This window comes from Mobula hypostoma, chromosome 26 (genome assembly GCF_963921235.1).
Source record: "Mobula hypostoma chromosome 26, sMobHyp1.1, whole genome shotgun sequence".
Lineage (NCBI taxonomy): Eukaryota > Metazoa > Chordata > Chondrichthyes > Myliobatiformes > Myliobatidae > Mobula > Mobula hypostoma.
Window position 1 is genome coordinate 28,551,955 of NC_086122.1, and position 26,466 is coordinate 28,578,420.

Consider the following 26,466-nt stretch of genomic DNA (forward strand, 5'->3'; position numbering starts at 1 on the left):
AGTCTGGTGGGTTGGAAAGATAAAGGACTGCAGAGGAGGGAATCTGACAGGAGAGGAGAGTGGGCCAGAGGAGAAATGGGAAGAGGAGGGGACCCAGGGGGAAGTGATAGGCAGTAGTAAGAGGTAAGAGGCCCGACTGGGGAATAGAAGGAAAGGGGAGGGGGAGGGTTTTTTTTTACCGGAAGGAGGTCAATATTCGGGTTGGAGGCTACCCAGAGGGAATATAAGGTACAAGAGGAGGCCGAGGACCAACATATTGGAAGGGAAATGGGAATTAAAATGTTTGGCCACCAGGAAGTTCCACTGTTGGCGGATGAAGCAGAGGAGCAGGACAAAGCGGATCCCAATTTATGACAGATCTCAGCAATGTAGAGGAGCTTGCATCAGGAGCTAGACGACCCCAGCAGTTTCACAGGTTAAGTGACGTTTTTTGTGCAAGTGTTCAACTGAACTAGACTGCACTCAATCATAGAAATAATCTCCATTCATTTACCCAAAGCCAACAGCAAATATTTAAGGGCAATTAACCTGCTCCTTTCTAGCATTCCAACTAATTTGCATCTGATTGAGAATTACAAAAATGACAGGTTTCCATGCTTATAAGGGTTTAAGGTGTTTTAAATGAACCACTTTCTCAGCATTATTTCCGAACATCAACACCATTACAATTCAGTCCAGATGGTGGCATTGAAATTATTGGAGTGATTGCCTTTGATTTCAGTGTGGACTTCCTGTTACATTTGGTAAGGGGTAAATGAGGAAAGATAAAGTTATGATGTAGTTTATGTTAAATAGTAAGCATCTTTTACTCCATTTTTTGTGTTCTTGTGCCATTCAAGGGTCTCTTTGATCTGGATGTGGCAATACTCTTGAGAGCAAGGTGGCACATGGATGATAGAAAAGTGGAAGTTATGTAGGTGAGAAGGGATAGGTTGAACTTAAAAGGTCAGCACAGTATGATGGGCCAAAGGGCCTCTACCTAGCAGTAATGTTCCATTTTCTAAGCTCCCAGGAAGTTCTGGACCACCCAAATGTACTTTTCAACACAGTTAATATGTCAAAGGGGTGTTGGCTTATTTTTAAACTCAATAAACTTTTTTTTTCTCTGTTATGGTGATGTGGTTCTCAGCTAGTTCACATTGGACATATGAATACAAAATGTTGGGAAAATACAGCTATTGCAACAGTGCCTGAAGCAGCCAAATCTGTGTGAAAATCTCAGGATGGAAATCCTCAGTTTATGTGGATCCCAAGCCCCCAGCATCACTTTCCCACGTGAAATGAAACAGGCTGACTGATGTTCCAGCTGAGATAATGCACGGAGCTCCAGGGAGAATACCTGAGTTTTCTTTTCTATCAGTACTTTATTCTTCCAACATCGTCACTTCCTTTCTGAAATGCGTTCAAATAAATATTGGCAAGTACGTACTTGCAATGCAGTTATCGCCTCCGAACAAAATCTACGCAGGGTTTTAATTCACTTGACAACCAAAATGAACAGACTGACAATTTTCAGCTTGTTTTGTATTGACTAAGAAGCCGTTGAGAATTATCTCATAAATCAACTGTTTCTTCTCACTTTTGAGAAAAATTATATTGAAGGATCAATATAATTTCTTCCTTCGACAGTTTATATTTACATCTCAAATTTCAATCATTTACAATTTTGTTTTATTACCATCAGATCCATGAAATCTTCCTGCAATTTTTTTTTGCAATTTTATTTGAACTGTAGGTATTAGGAAGTCTAATTTTGTGTTTGGCTACAGTTTAGGAGCCATAAACTTCTGGTCAGACTTGTTTCAGTTGCTTTTTTTTGGGAATTTTTTGAGATTCAGGGCAGAATAGGCCCTTCCAGCCCTTTGAGCCACACTGCCCAACTCCTGATTTAATCCAAGCCTAATCACGGGGCAATTTACAATGACCAATCAACCTCCCAACCAGGACGCCTTTTGACTGTGGGAGGAAACTGGAGTAACCGGGGGAAAGCCACGCGGTCATGGGGAGAACATACAAATTCCATGCAGGCAACAGCAGGGATTGTACCCGGGCCGCTGGTACTGTAAAGCATTGTGCTCACCATTACGTTACCATGCCGACTCTCTGATGAACTGGAACAGTGGTTCAAATTCACAATATTTAGCAAATAAGGGAATAGATCTTCCAGGCTCAGGGGCAGTGTAGTCTTACTGTGGCTTTCTCCACAGAGAGAGGCACGCTTCTGAAACCCTGAGACCTCCGTCAGTCAGGGTCGACCATGGATGTTGCTGTCCAAGCTGACTAGATATGCAAACCATGACGACCTTGTCCAAATCAAGTCGGCAGCTGATTTTAAATTAATGGAAATTCAACTAAAATACAATAATGTTCTGGCCCAAATTCATTTTTTCATAACTAATTACAATCAGGTAGAATAACAAGGACAGTCTTTTCACAGGAGACCAAATCAATATCTCCTTACTGAAAATATTTCCCTAATAATAACTTAGATCAGGGATTCCCAACCTTTTTTATGTCAACGACCCCGACCATTATCTGCGGAGTTCATGGACCCCAGGTTGGGAACCCCTGGCTTAGATTAATTTTGTAAATGAAACCTAGGCAAACAATTTAGTGCAGATTAATAAGTCTCTATGCAGTAAGTTATGTTGTAAAGGTGGACACTGAGAAGGGAATTGGAAATTTAAAGATCGCTCTAAATCACAGTTACTACCCCAAAACCGCCAAGCTCTTGAAAAAATGGGATAACTACACTCACTTGCCCATCCATTGAGATGTTCCCCCAACCAATGATCTCACTTTAAGGACTCTTTATCTCATGTTTTTGTTACTTATTGCTATTTATTTATATTTGCATTTGCACAGTGTGTTGTCTTCTGCACTCTGGTTGATCTTTCATTGATCCTGTTACAGTTATATTCCATAGATTTGCTAAGTATACCCACAAGAAAACAAATATGAGAGTTGTATGTAGTGATACATATATCTATATATATACATACACAAGTGTGTGTATATATATATATTAAAGGCATCCGCTAGTCTTGCGAGACCATGGATCTGCGCCTGGAAAGTCTTCACTCTCCGGGGCGCAGGCCAGGGCAAGTTTGTATGGAAGGCCAGCAGTTTCCCATGCTGCAAGCCTCCCCTCTCCACGGCACCAATGTTGTCCAAGGGAAGGGCATTAGGACCCATACAGCTTGAATGTCGCAGAACAATGTGTGATTAAGTGCCTTGCTCAAGGACACAACACGTTGCCTCGGCTGGGGCTCGAACTCACGACCTTCAGGTCGCTATTCCAATGCCTTAACCACTTGGCCACGTGCCCTCATAAACTTACTTTGAACTTTATGTAAAAACAACAATATTTTGATCATTTTTTGCTTTTTTTTCTTCGTGTAGAGTATGGTAATGGCTGTATTTGACAATGGAAAGAGCCCAGAAGACCAAATGAAGAATTGGAAACACTGGCATTCCCGACAGCACACTGCAAAGCAAAGGATCATTGATTTTGGTAAGAAAATTAGTAATATATAGACCTGAGCTTACTTGAAAAAGAGGTTTTATTGATTTTCCTTTATTCTGTTTCATCTATTTGTGTCATAAGCTGTAGTTATTGCTGAGACAGCATGGGTACTCAGTTACATTCATTTTCATTATTGTGGAAAATAACATTCAATATCAAGATTTATCAATATTTATTGAATGCTTAACATTAAATGGATCAATTGATGAAGTGAACTGCATGAAAAATTACATAAAATTGTTATTTCCAGACTGTTAAATTAAAAACATAATTAGATATTAATTCCTGGAAGAAAGTATCACATGAGAACTGGGTATTGCCATACTGGTGCAGGCAACATCACCTATGACACAAGATAGTATTTACTTACTGTCCGTAATGCCACTGGTGTTTAGGGCAACACGGCAGGTCCTCCACCTCTCTCTGTCCTTGGCCATCTTCTCTATTGTGCCTCGTGTGGCTCAGGGTCCTCATTTCTGCACTGGGAGGAGAATGACAATGGTAGCCTGAGGTGTTTGTGCTGTCCAAACTCTGGCTAATTTGGATCCATTTGCTTTAACAGCAGATTACAAGGAAAGCAACAGCACCATCAGCTGTGTTGAAGAAGTGGCATTCAATGCCCTCTCGTTCATCTGGGATACCAGCAAAGAAGCAAAGGTAAATGCAATGTCGGCATTTGTTTCAAGAGGACTAGAATATAAAAGCAAGGATGAAATGTTGAGACTTTATAAAGCACTGGTGGGGCCTCACTTGGAGGATTGTGAGAGTTTGGGCCCCTTACGTTTGAAAGAATGTGCTGAAACTGAAGAAGGTTCAAAGAAAGTTCATGAAAATGATGCCAGGATTAAACGGCTTGTCATGTGGAGATCATTTGATGGCTGTGGACCTGTATTCACTGGAATTCAAAAGAATGAAAGTGACTTCATTGAAACCTATTGAATGGTGATAGGCCTTGATAGAGTGGATGTGGAGAGGATGTTTCCTATGATGGGAGAGTCTAAAACCAGAGGACACAACCTCAGAATAGAAGGACATCCTGTTAGAATGAAGATGAGGACTTTTTCCAGCCAGAGAATGGTGAATTTGTGGACTTCATTGCCACAGGCAGATGTGGAGGCCAAGTCTTTATGTATATTTATGGCTGAGGTTGATAGATTCTTGATTGGTCAAAGCATGAAGGGATATGGGGCGGTGGGGGGAAGGTAGGAGATTGGGGCTGAGAGGAAAAATGGATCAGCCAAGATGAAATGGTGGAGCAGACTCGATGGACCAAATGGCCTAATTCTGCTCCTACAGCTTATGGTCTTATAGAATAATATGGGATATTATAGGAAAGCTAAGTGTCAGATTCAACTTCAGTGAATTTTACAGATTGAGTGGAAAAATAATACGGTGTAAACAGAAATGATGAAAGCTGTACAATCCCACCCTTCTTTCAGTTGCTATCTAAAGCTATCTGTTTATCTCTATATACTTGACAGTCTGTCTACAGATCAGTGCGATATATAAATGTGAGAACAGTTTACTGAAATTGCAAGTATCTCATGCCCAATCACATCTCCTGTCCTTTAACAGAGGTGTTAAGGCGTTAATGAAGAAACTATATTTAATTTCTGTACATGGTTGGCTCAGGTTATAACCCCCAAAAGAGCAACCATCTGAAGTATGGATATAAAAGCTGAATAATTCTTTGATAGAACAGAAATCACATATATTCTTAAAATAATTCTTATAAAATAATCTATCAACTCAGCACCAAAAGACATTTCAACAATTTGTTCAAATCGCTTTCCAATAATCTTGTGCCTACGATTGTCAATTATGAGTTGAAAATAAAATCAAGAACTAATTTGAATCAAGGCATCACTAAGGCTATAAAATACATAGAAACGTCTTTCTTTATATCCAAATACTGTTATTATATAGCTTTTTATGTTTTCCTATAGCACTGTGCAAAAGTCTTAGACACAAATGTACAGCTAGGGCACCTAAGACTTTTGTAGAATGCTGTAGTAATTTTATGTATTGCATAGTACAGTACTGCTGCCGCAAAAACAAACCAATGTCGTGATATATGTGAGTGATGGTAAACCTGATTCTGATATGGGTCTCTATTGTGGACTGAGAGTGGGAAGGGAATAGGGAGAGGGGAATCATGGTTAGGAAAAGGGGAAGGGAGTAGGAAGGAAGAACCAGGGGGAAGATTCTGTTATGATCAATTAACCAATTGTGTCACGGTGTACACTGGCCAAAGACTGAACCTAGGTGTGAAGGAATGACAGACTACCATGTAGAGATGGGGACACAAGTTTATACTTAGGAAATCCAGCAGAACATTGGTGGCTTGACTGAGCAATGCCATGAGACGAATCATTCTCAAAACAAGGACCCGCGATAAGTGCCAATTGGGAGTCCACTTTAAATAATCACAGTAATGGAAAACCCATGCCAGTTAAAATAAACTTGACAAGATTAAGCAGAAAACACAAGAGGCTAATAAATGTAGTTAGGACAACAATTAACAAATACAGGTACTCTAGACACCTAGGAGCCCATGCACTACAGCTCACCTCATGGGCCCAAAGGGCTCATGACACAATTACTTGGATTCAAATGACCTTGCCTAGTGTCTCAGGGCAGGGTGTGTCTGCACCTAGCACTTCCCTCAACCCTCCCAACTTATTCCACCCTCGCCGTCCCAACATCCTTTGCTCCTGACAAATTTACTAACTTGATCTCCACTCCATATTGACAAATATAGTACTGTGTAAAAGTCGAGTCCTAGGCCCCCTATCTGAGTATTGAATGAAGATACTTGTACACTAACTTTGGGTGCGTGTATTGCTGGTAAGATTAGAATTTATGACTAATTCTTATTTGTCCTAACCAATTCAGTGGTTATCTTGCTAATCCAATTCAAAAGGCAGTTAAGATAAGATTGTTCTTCCTTCAGTTAGTCCTGACGAAGGGTCTCGGCCTGAAACGTCGACTGCACCTCTCTCTAGAGATGCTGCCTGGTCTGCTGCGTTCACCAGCAACTTTTATGTGTGTTGCTTGAATTTCCAGCATCTGCAGAATTCCTGTTGTTTTTGTAAGATAAGATTGTTATATTTAGTTCGGGTAAGGATTGTTGGATACTGCTGCTTTTGTGATCTAAAGGTTCTTCTGAAGTTAAGAATGAGGCATAAAACTTGTTGCTTATGATCATTTTATTAAGCACCCTCTGTTCTGTTGGAGAACAGAAGGGAGGAAGCATGGAGAGGCAAGGGGAAGAGCTGAAGGAAAAGAGAGTGAACAAGGATGGTCTGATCTTCTTATACCAGAACATTGATTCCATTGAAATTCCAACAGATAACAATTAACCAATTAAATAGCCAAATTCAGGTAACCTGATGCCCATCACATAAGAAGGGCAACTGTAAGCACTGGAAAACTCATTGAACAATCACATATACAGTACTGTGCAAAAGTCTTAGGCACATGTAAAAACTTCTGTAAAGTGGAGATGCTTTCAAAAATAATGGAATGAAAAGTTTCTAAATATTAAAAAAATTACTATAAAGAGCAGTTAACAGTAAAAAAACCTAAATCAAATTAATATTTGGTGTGACTACCCTTTGACTTTAAACCTGCACCAATTCTCTTAAGTACAATGTCATGCAGTTTTATAAGACCATAAAACATAGGAGCAGAAATAGGCTATTCAGCCCATCGAATCTGCTCCACCATTCCATCATGTTTGATCCCAGATCCCACTCAACCCCATACACCTGCGTTCTCGCCATATCCTTTGATGCCCTGACCGATCAGGAAATGATCAACTTCTGCCTTAAATATACGCACGGGCCTGGCCTCCACCACAGTCTGTGGCAGAGCATTCCACGGATTTATTATTCTCTGGCTAAAAAAAAGCCTCCTTACCTCTGTTCTAAAGGGCAATTGGCTGGTAGGTTGTTCCAAGCATCTTGGAGAACTTGCCACAGTTCTTCTGCAGACTTTGGCTGTCTTGCTTGTTTCTGTCTCTCCAGGTAATTCCAGACAGCCTTGAGGATGTTGATATCAGGGCTCTGTAGAGGCCAGACCATCTGAAACCATATAAATAATCTAGGGTGCCTAAGACTTTTGCACAGGACTGTATATAGGTGATTATATAAAATACAAACACGCATACTGTAAAAAAGTCAAACTAGAAGAAAGGTAACAATTTTACAGCCCAGTCCAACAGGATGTTGCCAAAATCCCACTAAATGTGAGGAGTTGCAAATTGACACAAATGCAATACATGGAGAGAAGATCTTGGAAAAATAAATCTGCTGATAATGGCTGAGCAAGAACTCTCTCCTGGGAAAGTGCAGGAGCAATATCATGGGACTGAGATGAGCCCTTACATCCATATCTAGGTTAATGCTACAATGAGGGCAAAGGGCAACCTGTTTTTGTAGATTTGCAGTCTTACACACGTCTTTTGAGTGGGTCTTATTTACATTATCCAGTAGAAGTAACATCAGAGTGCAGTGAAGGAGCAGGGCAAGAAGTTTCCCTGTTCGTGAACCTCTAAACTCTGGCACCATATGAGAGTGCATGTAGAGTTTTAGTACCTCTCCCGTACTAGACCATTCCTGACTGGGCATTGGAAACTTGAGAGTGGTACCTTAGGAAGAGGTACCTTAGTAAGATCTCCCACTTCTGGTCAACCATGTGCAAAAATCCTTCAGTTTTGTGTCCTGAATTCATCTGCGCCTTTCTATCATGGCTGTAAAAAGGCAATATTTATGGAATTTACTAATCCAATATCTAACTCAATCTATAACCTGTTGTTTTTAGCATGTCTCTTGGAGGTAGCTTTCTATTGTACCTTCATTAAGTCAGAAACTTATTCTAAGGCAGGGGCTCCCAACCTTTTTTTTAGGCTATGGACCAATACTATTATGCAAATGGTCCATGGAGGTCAGTTTGGGAACTCCTGTTCTAAGGGAAAAAGAATTCCATACATAGTTATTAGTTAGCTTAATGAGCTAGTATCCAGAGGTGTCACTTCCAATTCCATTTTGGCAACGGGAGAAATTCTATCTAGTAAGTGACCCTTCCTCCTGGTCTCCAGGAGAACTCTTCATTGCTAGGTTACACTGAGAGTTGGTTTTCCTTCTATGCCTAACCCAACGTCATTAAAAAAAAATGGCTTAAGTACGATGATCCAGACTGGAAAAGCCGGGAACCCCATGTCTGGCCCAGGATTTAAAGAACAACAATTGTTCGGATGATCAGTGATAAAGCCAATGCCACTGTTTAGTTGACAGATGCAATAGATTATTTTGTTGAGTTATCAAGTTGAAGAGTAAGCTAAGAGCAGTAATGGTTTGAGGCGCATTCCTTCTTCCCAACAAGTTTGTCCATTTGCAACAGTTGCCTTGCCTGCTTTGAATACTAAGCAATCTTAAACTCACGTTTGTAACTACATAATAATTTCTCTGGAGGCAAATGCTGAGGACCACACCTATTTTATTGTTCAAATGTGGAGGTGGTAACCCGTGATTTATTGTCACATTGGACTCCAGGAGATGGTAATTTGCATACCTCGGTCATAATCACCAAAGTGTGTCCAAAAGGAATACAAATTGATAAAAATTAATTTTCTCATGAGGGAAAGTGATAATTTTAGAATAATAATTAGAGGTGATAAACTGGATTTAAGGCAAACAAAGATAGCTCACTAATAAGGACAAACTATTTGTGGTTACATTCCAGACTGGATTGAGCTGGTCCACTGACAGCAACTTAGCAATACTCAAATCACAGTAATAGGCCACCCAAAGTCGCTCCTGATGTGGTGGCCTAGAAATTCATCTCTGCCTGAAAGCCTGCACTAAAGAGAGTCATCTGTATGCATTATGCAAAACTTGGTGTATGAAAGTTGAGTGATTTATAGTCATTAGTATATCTTCATGTTAACAACGTATGAATTTGTGCTATCTGTTTTAATGGCTAGTGATCTTAAAACAAAACTATTCAATTATAACCATTGTAGGAAGTTGTGGGAAGTTGTGGGATGTGAGAGATTAGAAGAATTCATAGACAGGAATGTATGCACACTTCTCTGATGTTAATTTTGTAGTAGAGGCGGTCATTCAGAAAGAGGACGGTAAAAATCGGTGCCTCACCAAACCTATATAATATATACTATGAATAACAATTAGAAATGGGCTAATCTTACTAATGTCTGCAGTAACAGGTGAGACAGTCAGGGTCATCTACTGTATCCGGTGATCCCAGTGTGGTGTCCTCTATATTGGTGAGACCCGACACAGATTGGACTTTCACCCTGTTTGCCACAAAAGTCCCAGCAGCTGCCCACTTCATTTCGACCTCCCATTCCCATTCACACACATCTCTCCATGGCCTCTCAGATTGGAGGAGCAACAGCAACTCGGAAGGTGACCGACGAAGCGATTGAAGATGGTTGGGTCTTGTGCAATTTGGGTAGTGAAGTACTGGAACGGGATGATTGATTTCCTTCGATCTACAAAATCCCTCTTTGTGCAAAATACGACTCCAACCATTGGAGTTTGTGTTTTTACTCCTTGTCGCACACCGACTTCATGTTCACCAGTATTCCTTGATGTCACTCTCACATCCCTTCTGGAAGTCAACTCTTTGTCAAATCTTTGGAGCCATCAGAATCAGAATGAGGTTTAATATCACCGGCATATTCGTGAAATTTGTTAACCTTGCGGCAGCAGTAAAATGCAGTACATAATAATAGAGAAAAACAGTGAATTATAGTAAGTATACTGTTTACGTATATATATATATATATATATATACATAGACAGTATACTTACTGTAATTCACCATTTTTTTCCTATTATTATGTATTGCGTATATATATATAATAGTTAAATAAGCAGTGCAAAAATAGAAATAAAAAAGTAGTGAGGTAGTGTTCATGGGTTCAGTGTCCATTCAGAAATTGGATGGCAGAGGGGAAGAAGCTGTTCCTGAATGGCTGAGTGTGTGTCTTCAGGCTTCTGTACCCCCTTTTTGATGGTAACATTGAGAAAAGGGCATGCTCTGGGTGCTGGGGCCCTTAATGATGGTCACCAGATTTCTAAGGCAGCGCTCCTTGAAGATGTATTGGATACTATGGAGGCTAGCGCCCATGACTTGGTCCTAAATGGAGAAACTGTGAACAGGTCACTGTTGATTACGAATTGCTTGTTATCACCATTGATATGCGTCACTTCACTGCCAATTGAGAAGTGTGATTAGGCCTGTTTTTTGTGAACGTGACAAACAAAATGGCGGTGTTGTCAAATAGAAAAATAGAGGGCTATGGGTAACCCTAGGTAATTTCTAAAGTAAGTACGTGTTCGGCACAACGTTGTGGGATGAAGGGCCTGTATTGTGCTGTAGCTTTTCAATGTTTCTATGTACTGGAACAGCTGAGGTTAGTAACCTCAGCACATTGCATCATCATGATACACCACATCACATGTACAGACTGAGGCTTCATGGTAGGCAATTACAAGTCTCTAGCACTGTGAATATTTATTCGAATTAGATGGTACATTGAATATCACAAGCCTGGCAAAAGTTCCATGGATGTTAGTTGTATCTAAATATTTAATGAATTCATGAAAAAGTCCTGGAGCATGACTTGCTTGAATAGATGCTTCAGAGCAGGGGTTAACTTTTTTTATGCCATGGACGCCGACCATTAACCGAGGGATCTACACACCCCAGGTTGGGAACCCCCTGATTTAGAAGAAAGTTAATGATTTGTCTGTAATTTGAGTTAATATCATTTCAGAGTAATCTAAAGGGAGTTCAAAACTAACATTCAAAAGCAGAGATTTATGCGGGGAGAAGAGGTGTGGGCCAATTTGAATAATGCTTTTCAATGGTTGCTATGGATATAATATGCTGAATGGCTTCATTCTTCTGTAAGTGTGCTATTGATCTGTGACTTCTGAGTTATTTTCCTGTCAGTTTCACATCATTTTATTTTTGGTTGCTGCTGTTATTTAAACACCTGTTGAAGCTTAGATTATAGGCGACTCTTGTAAAGACTGAGTCTGAATGTGCCTGAGCATGGAAGATTAAAGTGTAAATAAATTGAGCTGAAAAAAATAAGTTGAAGTGGCCTTTGGGAAGAAAAGGAATGCTACCCTAATATCAATAAATCAAAGAAAAACAAGCAGAATAAAGAATCAGTGGACGTTGTGTACTTGGGTTTTCAGAAGGCCTTTGACAAAGTGGCACACATGAGGCTGCTTGGTAACTTAAGGGCCTATGGTATTACAGGAAAGATACGAGCATAGATAGAGCATTGGCAGGAGGCAAAGAGTAAGAATAAGGGGGGCCTTTTCTGATTGGCATCTGGTAACTAATGGTGTCCCATAGGGGTCTGTATTGGGACCACTTCTTTACAAGTTGTATTTCAATTATTTTGGTGACGGAATTGATGCTTGCGTCTGGATTTGGGGACAATATGAAGATAGGTGGAGGGGCAGGTGGTGTTGAGAAAGCAGGAGGCTGCAGAAGGACTTGGACAGAGTAGGAGAATGGGTAAAGGGGTGGCAGGTGGAATACCGTGTATGGCCATGCACTTTGAGAGAAGGAATAGAAGCGTAGACTATTTTCTAAACAGGGAGAAAATTCAAAAATCTGAGGGGTGAAGGGACTTGAGAGTCCTCGTGCAGGGGTACCTAAAGGCTGACTTGCAGGTAGAGTTGGTGGTAAGAAAGGCAAATGCAGTGTTAGCATTCATTTCGAGAGGACTAGAATACAAGAGTAAGGATGTAATATTGAGGCATTGGTGAGGCCTCACTTGGAGTATTGTGAGCAGTTTTGGGCCTCTTAGAAGAAGGTGTTCACATTGGAGAGGGTTCAGAGGAAATATACGAGAATGATTCCAGGATGAGAAGCTTCTCGTATGTGGAGCGGTTGATGCCTCTGGGCCTTTACTTAATGGAATTTGGAAGAATGTGGGGGTATCTAATTGGAACCTATCGAATGTTGAAAGGCCTAGATAGAGTAGATGTGGAGAAGACACTTCCTGTGTGGGGGAGTCTAGAATAAGAGAGCAAAACCTCAGAATAAAGGGCCATCCATTCTGAATGGAGACTAGGAGGAATTTCTTTAGCCATCTGCGGAATTCATTGCCACAGGTGGCTGTAGGGGTCTAGTCATTGGGTGTATTTAAGGCAGAGGTTGATAGATTCTTGATAAGTCAGGGTGTGAAAGGCTACAGGGAGCAGGCAGGGGAATGGGACTGAGAGGGAAATGGATCAGCCATGATGAAATTGCAGAGTAAACTCAATGGTCTGAATGGCCTAATTCTGCGCCTATGTTTCATGGTTTGCCAGCCGGGCACTTGCACCGGACTTCAAGATGAGCGGTCCCGGGTTCGAAACTGGCTGGCTCCTTGCACACTTCCCATCCCTGCTGGGTTGAGCATCGAGCTAGCAACTCAGACAGAAAAACAGACGAAACGGCAAGGTTGCCACCCGATGTGCCACAAGGCGAGGAAAGGAGCAAACATCAATGAATAAATAGTGAAAAAATGTATTGCTTCAAACTTTGGTTATTTTCAAACCACAGATAGTCATACTGGTGAGTTCCATGGCGTTGTCAAATTACTAAGTGAAGAAGATTCTATTTAATCGGTGATCTAAATCCATTGTTTTAATGAGTCCATTGTTCATGCGGTTTCCCCATAACCTATGCGGAAAGATTTGCAAGGTATGTTCCAATGCTGCTTTAAAATTCAACACATACCAAATATGTGTAACATAAACACTGCTGGATGAATGTTATTTTAAGAGGCGGGGATCAGGCATAGTCCCATTAAAAACACTTGAGGTATTTAACATTCCAGAGGGCTTTTTCTTATATTGTACACCTTGAAAAGGGACCTGAACATTATAAACTTTTCTCCTTAAAGGCTGTGAGGCATGAAATTACAAACTTTATTCAAGTTAATTACAGACAAAGAATTAAATTTTGAAAATGAGCAAATTATCCTAATAAAGTCTTATAAGAGTAGTATGGAGTAAATTCAATTGACTTCATTGGAACCAAGTCCGAGGAAGGTGAATGCAATCAGCAAGTGACACCCCCACATGCTTTGCATTTGCACCCATTGATTGATTTCTCCCCCACTATTAGTGTTTTTCTGCTTTTTTAGTTTTATGCGCAAAACCCCATTTTTGTGAGTGTGCATCTCTGCGGTTGGTTTATTTTAAAGATTAATTTATTAAATCTTCAGCAAAACCTAAACTGTGCCCAGACTTCTGCAGTGCTCACTAGTCACTGATGGCCTCATTAGTATGACAAGTCCACTGTATTTTATCCTCTCTCTGACACCCTGTTCTTTCTAGAATTAGCAATCTGGAATTACATCCTCAATATCTTCTTGGCAATACTGAGATTTCTTCCTGCCATGCAGGCAACCTTCAGTGCACATGATATATTTACATCCATCGCTGTCAAACAGAACAAGGAAATAAATTAGAAAAAAAAAATCCAGCTGTGACAGATGATTCAAAACTCTTCTGACAGCACAGCCTATAGATGTACTTGAAACGAAACTCCTTCAGGGTCTGATTGTAATCATTGTGCAGCTGTCCCAAGTTGAAGGGAACCTGAGAAAGGCAAAGAAAAAAAATCCAATAAGATCACATCACTGGAATGGGATTAAGCTTGGAACTAAATATTCTATTTGGCTTTCTTTATTTGTGTGAAAAAAAGAACAATTTTCACATTTGCAGTGTAGGATTGACATGATAGTTTGTGATTTATCAAATGATTAGCTTGCATTTGTACACCAATATCATAATGTCTTCTTTTGGGACTCTGAAAAGGAGCTAAATGTTAATCAGATTTGTGCTACAGGGCAGGAATTTCATCCAGAACAGTATTTCTGTTACTTTCCTTTATTTGTTTCAATTTATAGAAATTTAAAGCATTAATGAGGATTGGTTTACATTAAGGCTATTCAGCAATATCAAAATTTGGTATTGCAATATTTTATATTATTAGGTAATAAAAGTGAATATTAAAAACCTATCTTTTGTTCATTTTCCTGTGACTCAGTTGCGAAGGTGCAAATTGCTGGCCAAGTTCACTATCTAGAGAGCTCAGAAATATCTTATTGAAATAGCACAGTTGTGTAGTGGTTAGCACATGGCTTTGCAGTTGCAGGCAACCCAGGGTTCAATTCCCACCACTGCTTGTAAGGAGTTTGTACGTTCTCCCTGTGAGCGCATTGATTTCCTCCAGGTGCTCCAGCTTCCTCCCACAATCCAAAGACGTATTTTTTTGTAGGTTAATTGGTCATTGTAAATTATCCCGTGATTAGGCTAGGATTAAGTCACGGTTTACTGGACGGCACGGTTGGAAGGGTGAAGAGCCTATTCCACACTATATCTCAATATGACTGGGCTCCAACACTCTTTCTTAGGCCATTTCAATCCTCCTTCCCATACCCACACTGATCTGATCTGCCTCGGCCTCCTCCACTGCCTCAGTGAGGTTAAGTACAATCCAGAAAAGCAGCTCATCATTGTGACCTACTTGTGCAAATTCAGAATTCAGAATCGTTTACTTGCACCGTCATGAAATTTGTTGTTCTGGGGCAGCACACATTGCAAGACATAAAAATGTACGTTATAACCCAAACATTGAACGTGAAAACAAGACACACAAGATGCTGGAGGAACTCGGCAGCTCAGGTAGCATCTATGGAAGTGAATAAACAGTAGACTTTCCTGGCTAAGAGGCGTCTTCAGGACTGGAAAGGAAGGGGGAGTATGCCAGAATAAAAAGGTGGGGGGAAGAGGAAGGAGGATAACTGGAAGGTGATAAGTGAAGCCAGGTCATTAAGAAAGGTAAAGGGTAGGAGAGGAAGGAATCTGATAGGAGAGGAGAGTGGACCATAGGAGAAAGGGAAGGAGGAGGGGACCCAGGGGGAGGTAATAGGCAGGTGAGAGGAGGAATAAAGCACAAGTGGGGAATAGAAAAGAGGGGAGGGAAGGAATTTTTTTTCTACTGAAAGGAGAAATGGATATTCATGCCTTTTAGGTTGGAGGCTACCCAGACGGAAAATGTTTTGCTTTTCCACACTGAGGGTGGCCACTTCTTGGCATGAGAGGTGGCCATGGGCCGACATGTCAGAACAGGAATGGGAATAGGAATTAAAATGTTTGGCTACAGGGAAGTTCCGCTTTTGGGGGACAGAGCGGAGGCGCCTGACGAAGCGGCCCCCAATTTAAATTATATTTATAATGAACCTTGTATTTTTGGATGTTAGATTAGCCTGTGTTCCTTTCCCACTCCCACCATCCACCCAGATTCTGTCTCCCACGGTTCACCGTTTCTACCCCTTCCCTATTCCCCCAGTGGGTTTGTCACTCCTCTCCTCACCTGGGTCCATCAATTACCCTCTTCTGTCTCGCCCCCTCCGCTACACTCCTTCATACCACTCACCTTCCCACTCCTTCCTCCAGCCCCTCCCATCCCTCTCCCCACCAGTCTTGATTCTGAATCTTGACTGAAATACCTTTTTTGCTTCTGCAGATGCAGCCGGGCCCTTTGAGTTCATACGGCAGTTGAACTGGTGCTACAGATTCCACCATAATGCTGTCTCTTGTTATATATCTTTCCCTATAGATGAGGCATGCAAGACTTGGAATAGTTTCCGTTGGGCTTGACTAAGGAATAAGCTGTTATGTTTCTCTATTCTTGCACATCAATTTGCACCATTAGCTGTGGATGGTGATAAGAAAATTAAAACAATTAAAATGATGGGCCCCGGTATATATAAAACACATCACAGAAAGCTAAAATCAGCACAGGTCTACTTGTGAAATTCGTCGTCTTTGTTCTGTTGATCTACTTATGGGCTCTCAAGTGGCTTATGAGTCCAATCTTGGCTTTGAAAGTTCTTCCACATTCAGGACAGGTAGTTCCAGATGGCAGATCGGGGTTTGGTTGTTGCTGCCTCTCTTTCCATTTTCTTCTCTTTTCTTCTAATTCTGCACATCTGTTGGCTTCGAAAGTTGCTGTTCCTTCTCAGATGATGGCTTGACAGAGTTTCCTGTCCTTGGCATTGGTTTCCCAATTGCTGATGTCGATGTTACATTTCTTCATGTTGGCTTGTGAAATTATAATGTTGTTGATAGATGTGTCATTTCTATTCAAAGCATCAGAAACCAACAAATAATACCGTCCACACTCGAACACTGAGTGAAAAGGATCCATTATAAGAAGGATTTTTTCTCATCAAGTACAAAACTTTGTTTGCGCCAGCTGGGCCCTGGGAATATTCTGATTCTTGGTTCTTTAACAGCTTGTTGTCCCATTCAATTTAAAATGTAGCATCGGACAGTGTAGAGATTTAATTTTGTTTTCTTTCCATTAGGTTCACATTGGAATTAACTGCCTGAGTACAGACTTCTCCACACAGAAGGGAGTCAAAGGTCTACCCTTGAATCTCCAGATAGACACATATGACTGTGAAAGCAAATCAGACAAGCCTATTCACCGAGCCGTCTGCCAAATTAAGATATTTGTGGACAAGGTACAGTTTTGTCTGCATTCTCTGTTATTGCCATGTCTTAAAATCAGCTGTTTCTGATACCTGGAGATTATTGACTATTGAATAAATTGTATATTTTAAAAATATAAATCAAAGTACAGAAACATAAGTGGGTAAATGATCCCACAAAGTAAAATCAGAATGAAACTGATATACAGTATTTGCATGGTCTCACTCCCACTGAACCAAACCCACAAGACAAGTGCGCACAGAGCTTTGATTATCGCATAATTGGATTTCTAAGGATCATGCAGTAGATGAAAATAACACATTGATACAGTGAAATGTAGTCTTTATCACATCTGAGGTTCAAGTTCACATTCTTTTAAAATTGGATCAGATTTTTTTAGTGAAATGGAGCAGTTTACAACGTACTGCAGACACGGTGGCACAGAGACACTATGGATTCTGTGGGTTTGTTCCCTGAGCAAACAACCCAAGCCATCGGACAGAGTTCTTCATCACTAGATCTGACCAAGAACCATCAAGTCCTGACTTGATTAAAAGTTGGTTAAATATTTTTGAGCATAGGAACTGGTCAAATAATTTCCAAACTTTTGACAAACTATCATGAGTTTTCTGTTTAGTTCTACTTAGAATTTATATACTACAGATGATGCGTAAGGTGCTTATTTCTGAAACAAAAAAAAATCAAATGTTTAATAATGGGTATTTATTTCATTAGTATTTTGGGAGAATATGGGAACTTCTACCTCACCCTTCCCTTTTTAAAGCCCTTATTGATGCCAGAGATAACATTTTTTTCATTGTTGAAAAGAGGCACCAGAAATAAGTGCAAATAATTTGCCTACAGTGAGAACAGTCTTAAGGGTAGGATAGGTGTTGCACAATTAAAATGCCAAAACTTCCAAAATTGTTTCCTGAGCAGCTTGGATGAGTGCACTTGTGGAATGTACCCTGACTTGAGTACTTACTGTTGAGTAATTAGATTGTGTCAATTCTTTGAGACTTATTAATGCATCAAAAGTGATAAAAATGTTCAGGAGAAAGTGGCGGAATAGAACCTGCAGGTGTTTCTTTGTTTCTGTTTGATTTATCTGTGGGCAAGTCCAAAATTATAGCATGGAATTTGGTTTAGTATTCAAAGTAAATTTCCAGTTATTGAGCTTTTCAGCTCATGCAGAGCAGATAACCCTGTAGTCAATTTATAAATGTGAAGTATTTGATTTATAATAGATTGAAATATATCCATTCCCAAAGGATATTAACCATAGGCAATTGATGCCCAAGGAGTAGCACTTTGGCATCTGCAGATTTTCTCATATTCTAATCTTGACACGAACAAGGGAGAATGTGCAGATGTTGGAAATCCAAGCACAAAATATGCTGGAGGAACTCAGCAGGCCATGCAGCATCTATGGAAGAATGTATAGTCGACGTTTTGGGCTGAGACCCTTCGGCAAGACTGGAGGGAAAAAAAAAGATGAGGAGTAGATTTAAAATGTGGGGGAGGGGAGAGAGAAACACAAGGCGATAGGTGAAATCGGGAGGGGGAGGGATGAAGTAAACAGCTGGGAGGTTGATTGGTGAAAGAGATACAGGGCTGGAGAAGGGGGAGTCTGATAGGAGAGAACAGAAGGCCATGGAAGAAAGAAAAGGGGGTAGGAGCACTGGGGGAGGCGATGGGCAGGCAAGGAGGTAATGTGAGCGAGGGAAAAGGGGATGGGGATTGGCGAAGGAGAGGGGGGTCATTACCGGAAGCTGGAGAAGTCAATGTTCATGCCATCAGGTTGGAGGCTACCCAGGAGGAATATAAGGTGTTGTTCCTCCAACCTGAGTGTGGCCTCATCACAACAGTAATCTTGACAGCTGGCTTTAACGAAGCTGATAAAAGTGAATATTAGGATGGATTGGACTTACTTGCATCAATTACAGCCAATGATAAAAAAAAATCTAACCTTTGTTTAATGTGAAAATATTCCCAAATTAACTATAGGTCATAAACACAAGAACGTCTGCAGCTGCTGGAAAGCCAAGCAACACACAACAAATGTTGGAGGAACTCAGCAGGTCAGGTAGCATCTATGGAAATGAATAGACAGCCGATGTTTCAGGCTGGAATCCTTCTTCAGGACTGAGAAGGAAAGGGCAAGATGCCAGAATGAAAAGGTTGGGGGAGGGGAAGGAGGCTAGAGGAAGTCAGGTGGGTGGGAAAGGTCAAGGGCTGGAGAAGAAGGAACCCAGTAGGAGAGGAGAGTGGACCATAGGAAAAAGGGAAGGTGGAGGGCATCTGGGGGATGTAATAGGCAAATAAGAAGAGGTAAAAGTTCAGAGTGGGGAATAGAGGAAGGCAGGTGGGAAATTTGTTTACTAGAAGCCGAATCTGATATTTATGGCATTAGGTTGGAGACTACCCAGATGGAATATAAGGTCGCAAACATGAGGAAATCTGCAGATGCTGGAATTTCAAGGTATTATTTCTCCTCTCTGAACAATATAAGGTATTGTTTCTCCACTCTGAACATGGTCTCATCTTGGCACAAGAGGAGGCCATGGACCGACATGTCAGAAAGGGAATTGAAATCAGATTTAAAACTTCTGGTGGAATGTGTGGAGGTGCTCAACATAAACTATGTCTGCAGCCATTGACAACACCTGCATTTTTTATGCTCCAAGGACAAAATGAAAAATAAAAATGTCTGATTAGGGTAACGTGCAGACAGTTCGCCTGACCTGAGCATTGGTCGGTGTTCAACTAGGGTATTATGCTGACTTAATTGCAAATTCATTTCAATTAAAGGCTTGTAGTGTTTTACAAGCCTGGAAGGAAAATACCAGTGGTTGACCACATTTACTGTAGAAAATTTCCACTGTTTGAGTAATTACTGTCAAAGAAACCTTGAGTGTTTATTAAGATCTCTGGTGTGAGCTGAGTTTTGTTTGTTAATTTTGAATAATGATAGGAAAGGAAAAGAGATAGGATCTCTTTTAAAAACCGAGCTAGAATTAATGAAAGACATGTAATAAACACCTGTGAGTTCGGGCAACACAAGATAACTGATGAAGCTGAAATGGAATGTGCCTATGAAAGGGACTATGGGTGAGAAAGAACTCAGTGCAGTTTAACCGATACCCAAATACGGCAAGGTGAAGTTTTGTTGATGTTGTGTTTTGATATCTGATCCTATTCTCCACCCTTATATTTTTATAAGCCATGAAAATACATAGTTTCGTATCTAACAAACGTTGTAATGGCTTGTTTCCCAACTAAACATCCTGCGCGAATGCAGAAGATGAAACTGGATTAAACAGCTTATCGCACCACTTTACTTTTTAGTCAGATTGAAGTAGTCGATAAGCAAATGTCTGAAATAAGGCATGTACGGGACCAAGTGGGCTATAACAAAATATTTGTGTGCTCGGCATGGGCATCGATTTCTGAACTTCCGGTAATTGTACCCACATTCACCATTCTCCATTATTGTTTCCCTCTCTCACCTTATCTCCTTACCTGCCGATCGCCTCCCTCTGGTGCTCCTCTCTCTTCCCTTTCTTCCATGGCCTCATGTCCTCTCCTATCAGACGCCCCCTTCCCCAGTCCTTTAATTCTTTCACCAATCAACTTCCCAGCTCTTTGTTTCACTCCCCCTCCCCCTTTTCCGGCTTCACCTATCACCTGCCACCTCGTGCTTCTTCCTCCCCTCCTTACTTCCTCCCACCTTTTTATTCTGAGTTCTTCCCTTTCTTTCCAGTCCTGATGAAGGGTCTCAGCCCAAAACGTCAACTGTTTACTCTTTTCCATAGATTCTGCATGGCCTGCTGATTTCCTCCAGCATTTAGTGTGTTCCTTTGGATTTCCAGTGTCTGCAGATTTTCTTTACTTATATACTAGCATTCACAGGGTGAATGGGGTATTCGCAGGGCTCAGTATTGGGTGTACTGCTCCTTTCCAAATGCATTAATTGGTTTCTCTAACTTAATTTCAATATTTGCAGATGATATTAAACTGGGATGCTATAAGCAATGATCCACAATATAACAAATTTAGACCGGTGAAATAATCAGAAAGTTATCACATAGAATTAGTAGGAAGAATTCGAGGTAGCAATGTGAACTCAACGCACAAAATGTTGGAGGAATTCAGCAGGTCAGACAGCATCTATGAAAATGAATAAACAGCTGACGTTTTGGGCCGAGACCCTTCTTCGGAACTGAGAAGGAAGGGGCAAGACACTGGAAAAAAAAGGTGGGCTGAGGTGAAGGAGACAAGCTGGAAGCTGAAGCCAGGTTGGTGGGAAAGGTCAGGAGCTGGGGAAGAAGGAATCTGATAAGAGTGGACCTTAGGAGAATGGGGAGGAGGACAAGATCTAGGGGGAAGTGACAGGCAGGTGAGAAGAGGTAGAAGGTCAGAGTAGGGAATAGAGGAAGGGAGAGTTATTTTAACCTGAAGGAGAAATAGATATTCATGTCATCAGGTTGGAGTGCACCCAGACAGAATATAAGCTATTGCTTCTCCATTCTGAGGCTGTCCTCATGTTGGCACAAGAGGAGGCTTTGGACTTGCATGTCAGAATGGGAATGGGGACCAGGATTAAAAGGTTTGTCTACCAGGAAGTTCTGCTAGTAGCAGATTGAGCTCATTGAGCCGGTCCCCCAGCTTACAACTGGTCTCACCAATTCAGAGGAGGCCATTCATTTTCATTGACGCTTCTCGACCTGTGGAGTTTCTCCAGCATCTTATGTGTGTTTCTCTGGATTTCCAGCATCTGCAGACTTTCTTGGGACATAACGTAGTTTTATAGCAGAGGTTCCAACCTTGTGGTCCACAGACCCCTTGCTTAATGGCATTGGTCCATGACATAAAAAAAGTTTGGGAGCCCCTAATGTAAATGATTTGAAGGAGCAATGAAGTCTGGGGATGCACGAATTCTTTGAAGATGGAATTAAAGTTGAGACTATTGATGTAAAGTGTATGGGATTTTTAACTCTACTGATAGTGGAACAGAGAGCGTAAGTAAAGTATTTCTTTAATTTCTAAAATATGAGTTAATCTGGGATAAAGAATGGTGTTCAGTTTTGGGCCCTTCACCTGGATGATGATAAAACATTGGAAGAAATTTTCCACGGATTTATTAAAATCTAACTAGAAATGAGGGTCCACAGAGTTCTAGAGGGAATCAAGAACCAGAGATTGTTCCTCTGAGAGCAGAAAGATTCAATTGGATCACAATTACAAAAGATTTTGATAGAACAGATACAAAAAGAATCAGGGTAGCGTATATATATTTGTGTGTACTTTGATAACTGATTTAGTTCGAACTTTGAACTTTAATAATCACTAGCTTAGATTATTAGCAAAAGAACTATGGACAAAAATCAGCTTTTTGTTTCACTTGACACATTATGGTGATCCAAATTGCACTGCCTGAGAGGTACTGGAAGCAGATGTAGTGTTAATGTTCAAAAGAAAACTGGATAAATACTTGAAGGGGGTAAAATAACAAATCACAATGTTATAGAGGCAGAACAAGATATGGAGGGAATCATTAAATGTTACCAAAGGTCTGGCACAGACAGGGTAAGCCGATTGAACTACAGTGATAAATCAATCTATGATGTGTAATTAGTGGTAAATAACCTGCACCTTTAGAACATAATGAAGTCAGAACTGGTCTGTAATGAATATTTTGGAATTTTGTACAAGGAAAGGGTATGTCATTTTGTTGTACAATATTCATTCATCTGGAATTCTCATTATGGATAATCATTCTAAACTGTTTTTGCATCCTTTGGGACAGGGCGCTGAGAGAAAAATGAGAGATGAAGAACGCAAACAATCTAAAAGAAAAAGCAAGTACCCAGACTCCACCACGGATGGTGAGCAAGATAATGACTGGGATTTGACCGTTTACTTTCAGCTTTCTCTGCGATCCATCAGGGTGCAGCGTCTGGCTAAGCAAATGCGTGACTGTAATGCTGGGTTAACACGTGCAGCTCTGGAACGGGAAGGGACGAGGAGGGGGGACGTGAGTTTACAAAGTAACAATCTTATAGAGAAGGGCTTATGATGATGAGGGGTTTAGACAGAGTAAATGTGAGCAGGTTATTCCTACTCAGGTTGGGTGGGGCTACACCTGGAGGTCATGGATTAAGGATGAAAGGTGAAAAGTTTAAGGGGAACATGAGGGGAAACTTCTTCACTCAGAGGGCTGTGACAGTGTGGAATGAGCTGCCAGCACAAGTGGTGCATGCGAGCTTGATTTCAATATTGAAGAGAAGTTTGGATAGATACATGGATGGTAGGGGTATGGTGGACTATGGTCCCGGGAGTCGATGGGAGTAGGCAGTTTAAATAGTTCAGCAGGGACATGATGGACTGAATGGCCTGTTTCTGTGCTGTACTTTCCTATGCTTCCAGTATGGTTCTTCTCCAGAGCCATAAATGTGCATCCAATATTGCAGATGTTGAAACTTAAAACTGAGTGAAGTGAAGTTTTAACTCCCACAATTCCCCCCCCACATGCCAAAGCTAACATCTGATAGACATTTAATCAAGTCACTGCATAGCCAGTAGTCCATTACCCTCTCTCATTTCAGATTAGCATTTTGCTTCCCTTCTTTACCACAGTTTACCTTCTGCTGCACCCAAAATCTTTCACATTTTTGTTTCTTAATGTTTATTTAGTTCGCAAGTGTGCATTTGCTCTGAGGCTCACCTTTGTCATTTCATCCCTTTCTTCATTATTTGCACATTCTTTTGCCCTTTATGCTTGTTTGTATTATCTCATTAATGACATTTAATTACTTTCATCAATTGCTTTGCACTTACCAAAATTCAGTTGACTTGATTCATTAACCAGCCTTGTCTGGTTGGATAGCTTGTTTTCCTTCCTCCTTTCTGTCAACTTCTTTTTTGTCTTCCCATACAAAATTAACTCTGATGTTCTGCCTGATAAAGATTGCACACCCAAAATATCACTACCTATCTTCTCTCAAAACAATGCTGATTGAACAGACTTTACCTTCCAGTGTCTTCTGAAATGTTTTAGTGGTAGGTCTCTCACGCAGTGCAAGCACAAAGACACAAAGTAAAATTCACAAGCATGTACTGGGATGTACTCTTCAGTTGAATCACTTTGGGAAAGGATGACATTACAAATTGAGTCAGCAAAAGATCTTAAAAGAAAGTATTCACAAATATTCACAGAGAGTGTGCAGAGAGGTGGGACAGAAGTTGAAGAGCAGCAGGGAGCCTTTAATCTAAGAACCTATTATGTTTAAATCAGTTTTTCACTTGCCATCTGGGCAAATTAGTGAACTGGCTGGAGTGGAGAGATCCAGTGACGGAAGAATGCTCGGGAATGGTCTTCAGCGAACTTGGGCTGCGAGATCTGGGGAGATTGTGCCTGACAAGAGATAAGGCCAGCAAGCTGTGCCTTGGAATGAAATAGTGGTTATGTCTTCCGGGGCCATTTTTATTAGTTTCATGAATAGACTTTATTGAAGATAGAAAATATACAGAGAGGAAGAAAGAGCACAAAAACTCTGCATTTGTGTTCACTACATTCAGTAGTGTAAAACTTAAAGAGAAAACACAAACAAAAGTAGCACTATTGCCATTCACATGGCTCCTTGATGAAATACACTTTTCATTGTTCAAGGGTTTTCTCCCACCCAGCTGTCCTGCTGGTGGTAGCCAAGACTGTGGTCCTTCCCCACAGAGTCTTAGCTGGTCGCAGTGAGGATCAGTATGCCCATCCACATGTCCTCCTGCAGCCTGGAGTATGCCAGGCAGCAGTATTCACCTTCTGGACCGAGCATAAGTTTCGGGCACACCGAAGGGCGTCTTTCACTGAGCTGATAACCTTCCAACAACGCCTGATGTCTGTCTCGGTGTGTGCCCCCACAAGCCGCCCGTAGATCAGAGATTGCTCTGCTATGCAGCTGCTGGCGACAAATCGGGACACAGATCCTCGCATCTGTCTCCGTCTCCACACCCTCTTATCAATTCTTCAAAGAGCTGGGTGACCACTTCTTCCCACAGCCATCCTGATGACAGCCGATGTTGGTGGTGATATGTCGTCTGTGGAGGAAGGCTTTGTCTAGGAGGGCGTCTCCCACTGCCAGTGTGAGGTCTTGATGTTTCTTGGTCAGATCTCGTGATGAAGAGTCCTGTAAGATGGCTTGGGCAAAGAGCAAATCACAGAATCCATAGTGTCACAGTGTCTGCTGCACATTATTCACTGATCACTATCAACTGGATTTGTAGACAAAGTCATATAACCATATAACAATTACAGCACAGAAACAGGCCATCTCGGCCCTTCCAGTCCATGCCGAACTCTTACACTCACCTAGTCCCACCGACCTGCACTCAGCCCATAACTCTCCATTCCTTTCCTGTCCGTATAGCTATCTAATTTAACTTTAAATGACAACATCGAACCTGCCTCAAACACTTCTGCTGGAAGCTCGTTCCACACAGCTACCACTCTCTGAGTAAAGAAGTTCCCCCTCATGTTACCCCTAAACTTTTGCCCTTTAACTCTCAACTCATGTCCTCTTATTTGAATCTCCCCCATTCTCAATGGAAAAAGCCTATCCACGTCAACTCTATCTATCCCTCTCATAATTTTAAATACCTCTATCACTTCCCCCTCAAACTTCTACGCTCCAAAGGATGAAGACCCAACTCGTTCAACCTTTCTCTGTAACTTAGGAGATGAAACCCAGGTAACATTCTAGTAAATCTTCTCTGTACTCTCTCAATTTTGTTGACTTATTTCCTATAATTCGGTGACCAGAAATGTACACAATACTCCAAATTTGGCCTTACCAATGCCTTGTACAATTTCAACACTACATCCCAACTCCTATACTCAATGCTCTGATTTATAAAGGCCAGCAAACCAAAAGCTTTCTTCACCACCCTATCCACATGAGATTCCACCTTCAGGGAACTATGCACCATTATTCCTAGATCCCTCTGTTCTACTGCATTCTTCAATGCCCTACCATTTACCATGTATGTCCCATTTTGATTAGTCCTACCAAAATGTAGCACCTCACATTTATCAGCATTAAACTCCATCTGCCATCTTTCAGCCCACTCTTCTAATTGCCCTAAACTTCTCTGCAAGATGGACCTGTGGACTTGTGAATGAACTCCTCCGCTAGTGTGGCAATACAGGAGTGTTACAAGGTAAAAGGGACAGGCCTTTCATCTGCAATGCCAGGGGACAGGTAGAACTTCAGGGTCCATGTACTTTTGGTCACACCAACTAGTACAGCCAAACTTGAAGGTGGTCATCAGGATGAGGGCAGAATTGGGTACATTTTCTTCCCATTCTCAGGGGACTTGTGAATCGAGACTCACTTCATG

At 41.1% G+C, this 26,466-nt stretch overlaps 1 protein-coding gene across 3 annotated transcripts in view; it reads left to right on the top strand.

Moving 5' to 3' along the window:
* The window catches only part of LOC134338168 (grainyhead-like protein 3 homolog), an 88,599-nt gene that overhangs the window by 44,745 nt on the left and 17,388 nt on the right, over positions 1-26,466 (top strand). For 2 of the 3 annotated variants that reach the window (XM_063033779.1, XM_063033781.1), the window contains exons 7-10: positions 3,403-3,514; positions 4,089-4,183; positions 16,947-17,105; positions 22,883-22,961. In XM_063033779.1, the coding sequence (XP_062889849.1) occupies positions 3,403-3,514; positions 4,089-4,183; positions 16,947-17,105; positions 22,883-22,961 (445 nt within the window). The remainder of the gene's footprint in view (positions 1-3,402; positions 3,515-4,088; positions 4,184-16,946; positions 17,106-22,882; positions 22,962-26,466) is intronic. The other variant, XM_063033780.1, reaches the window with a different exon arrangement.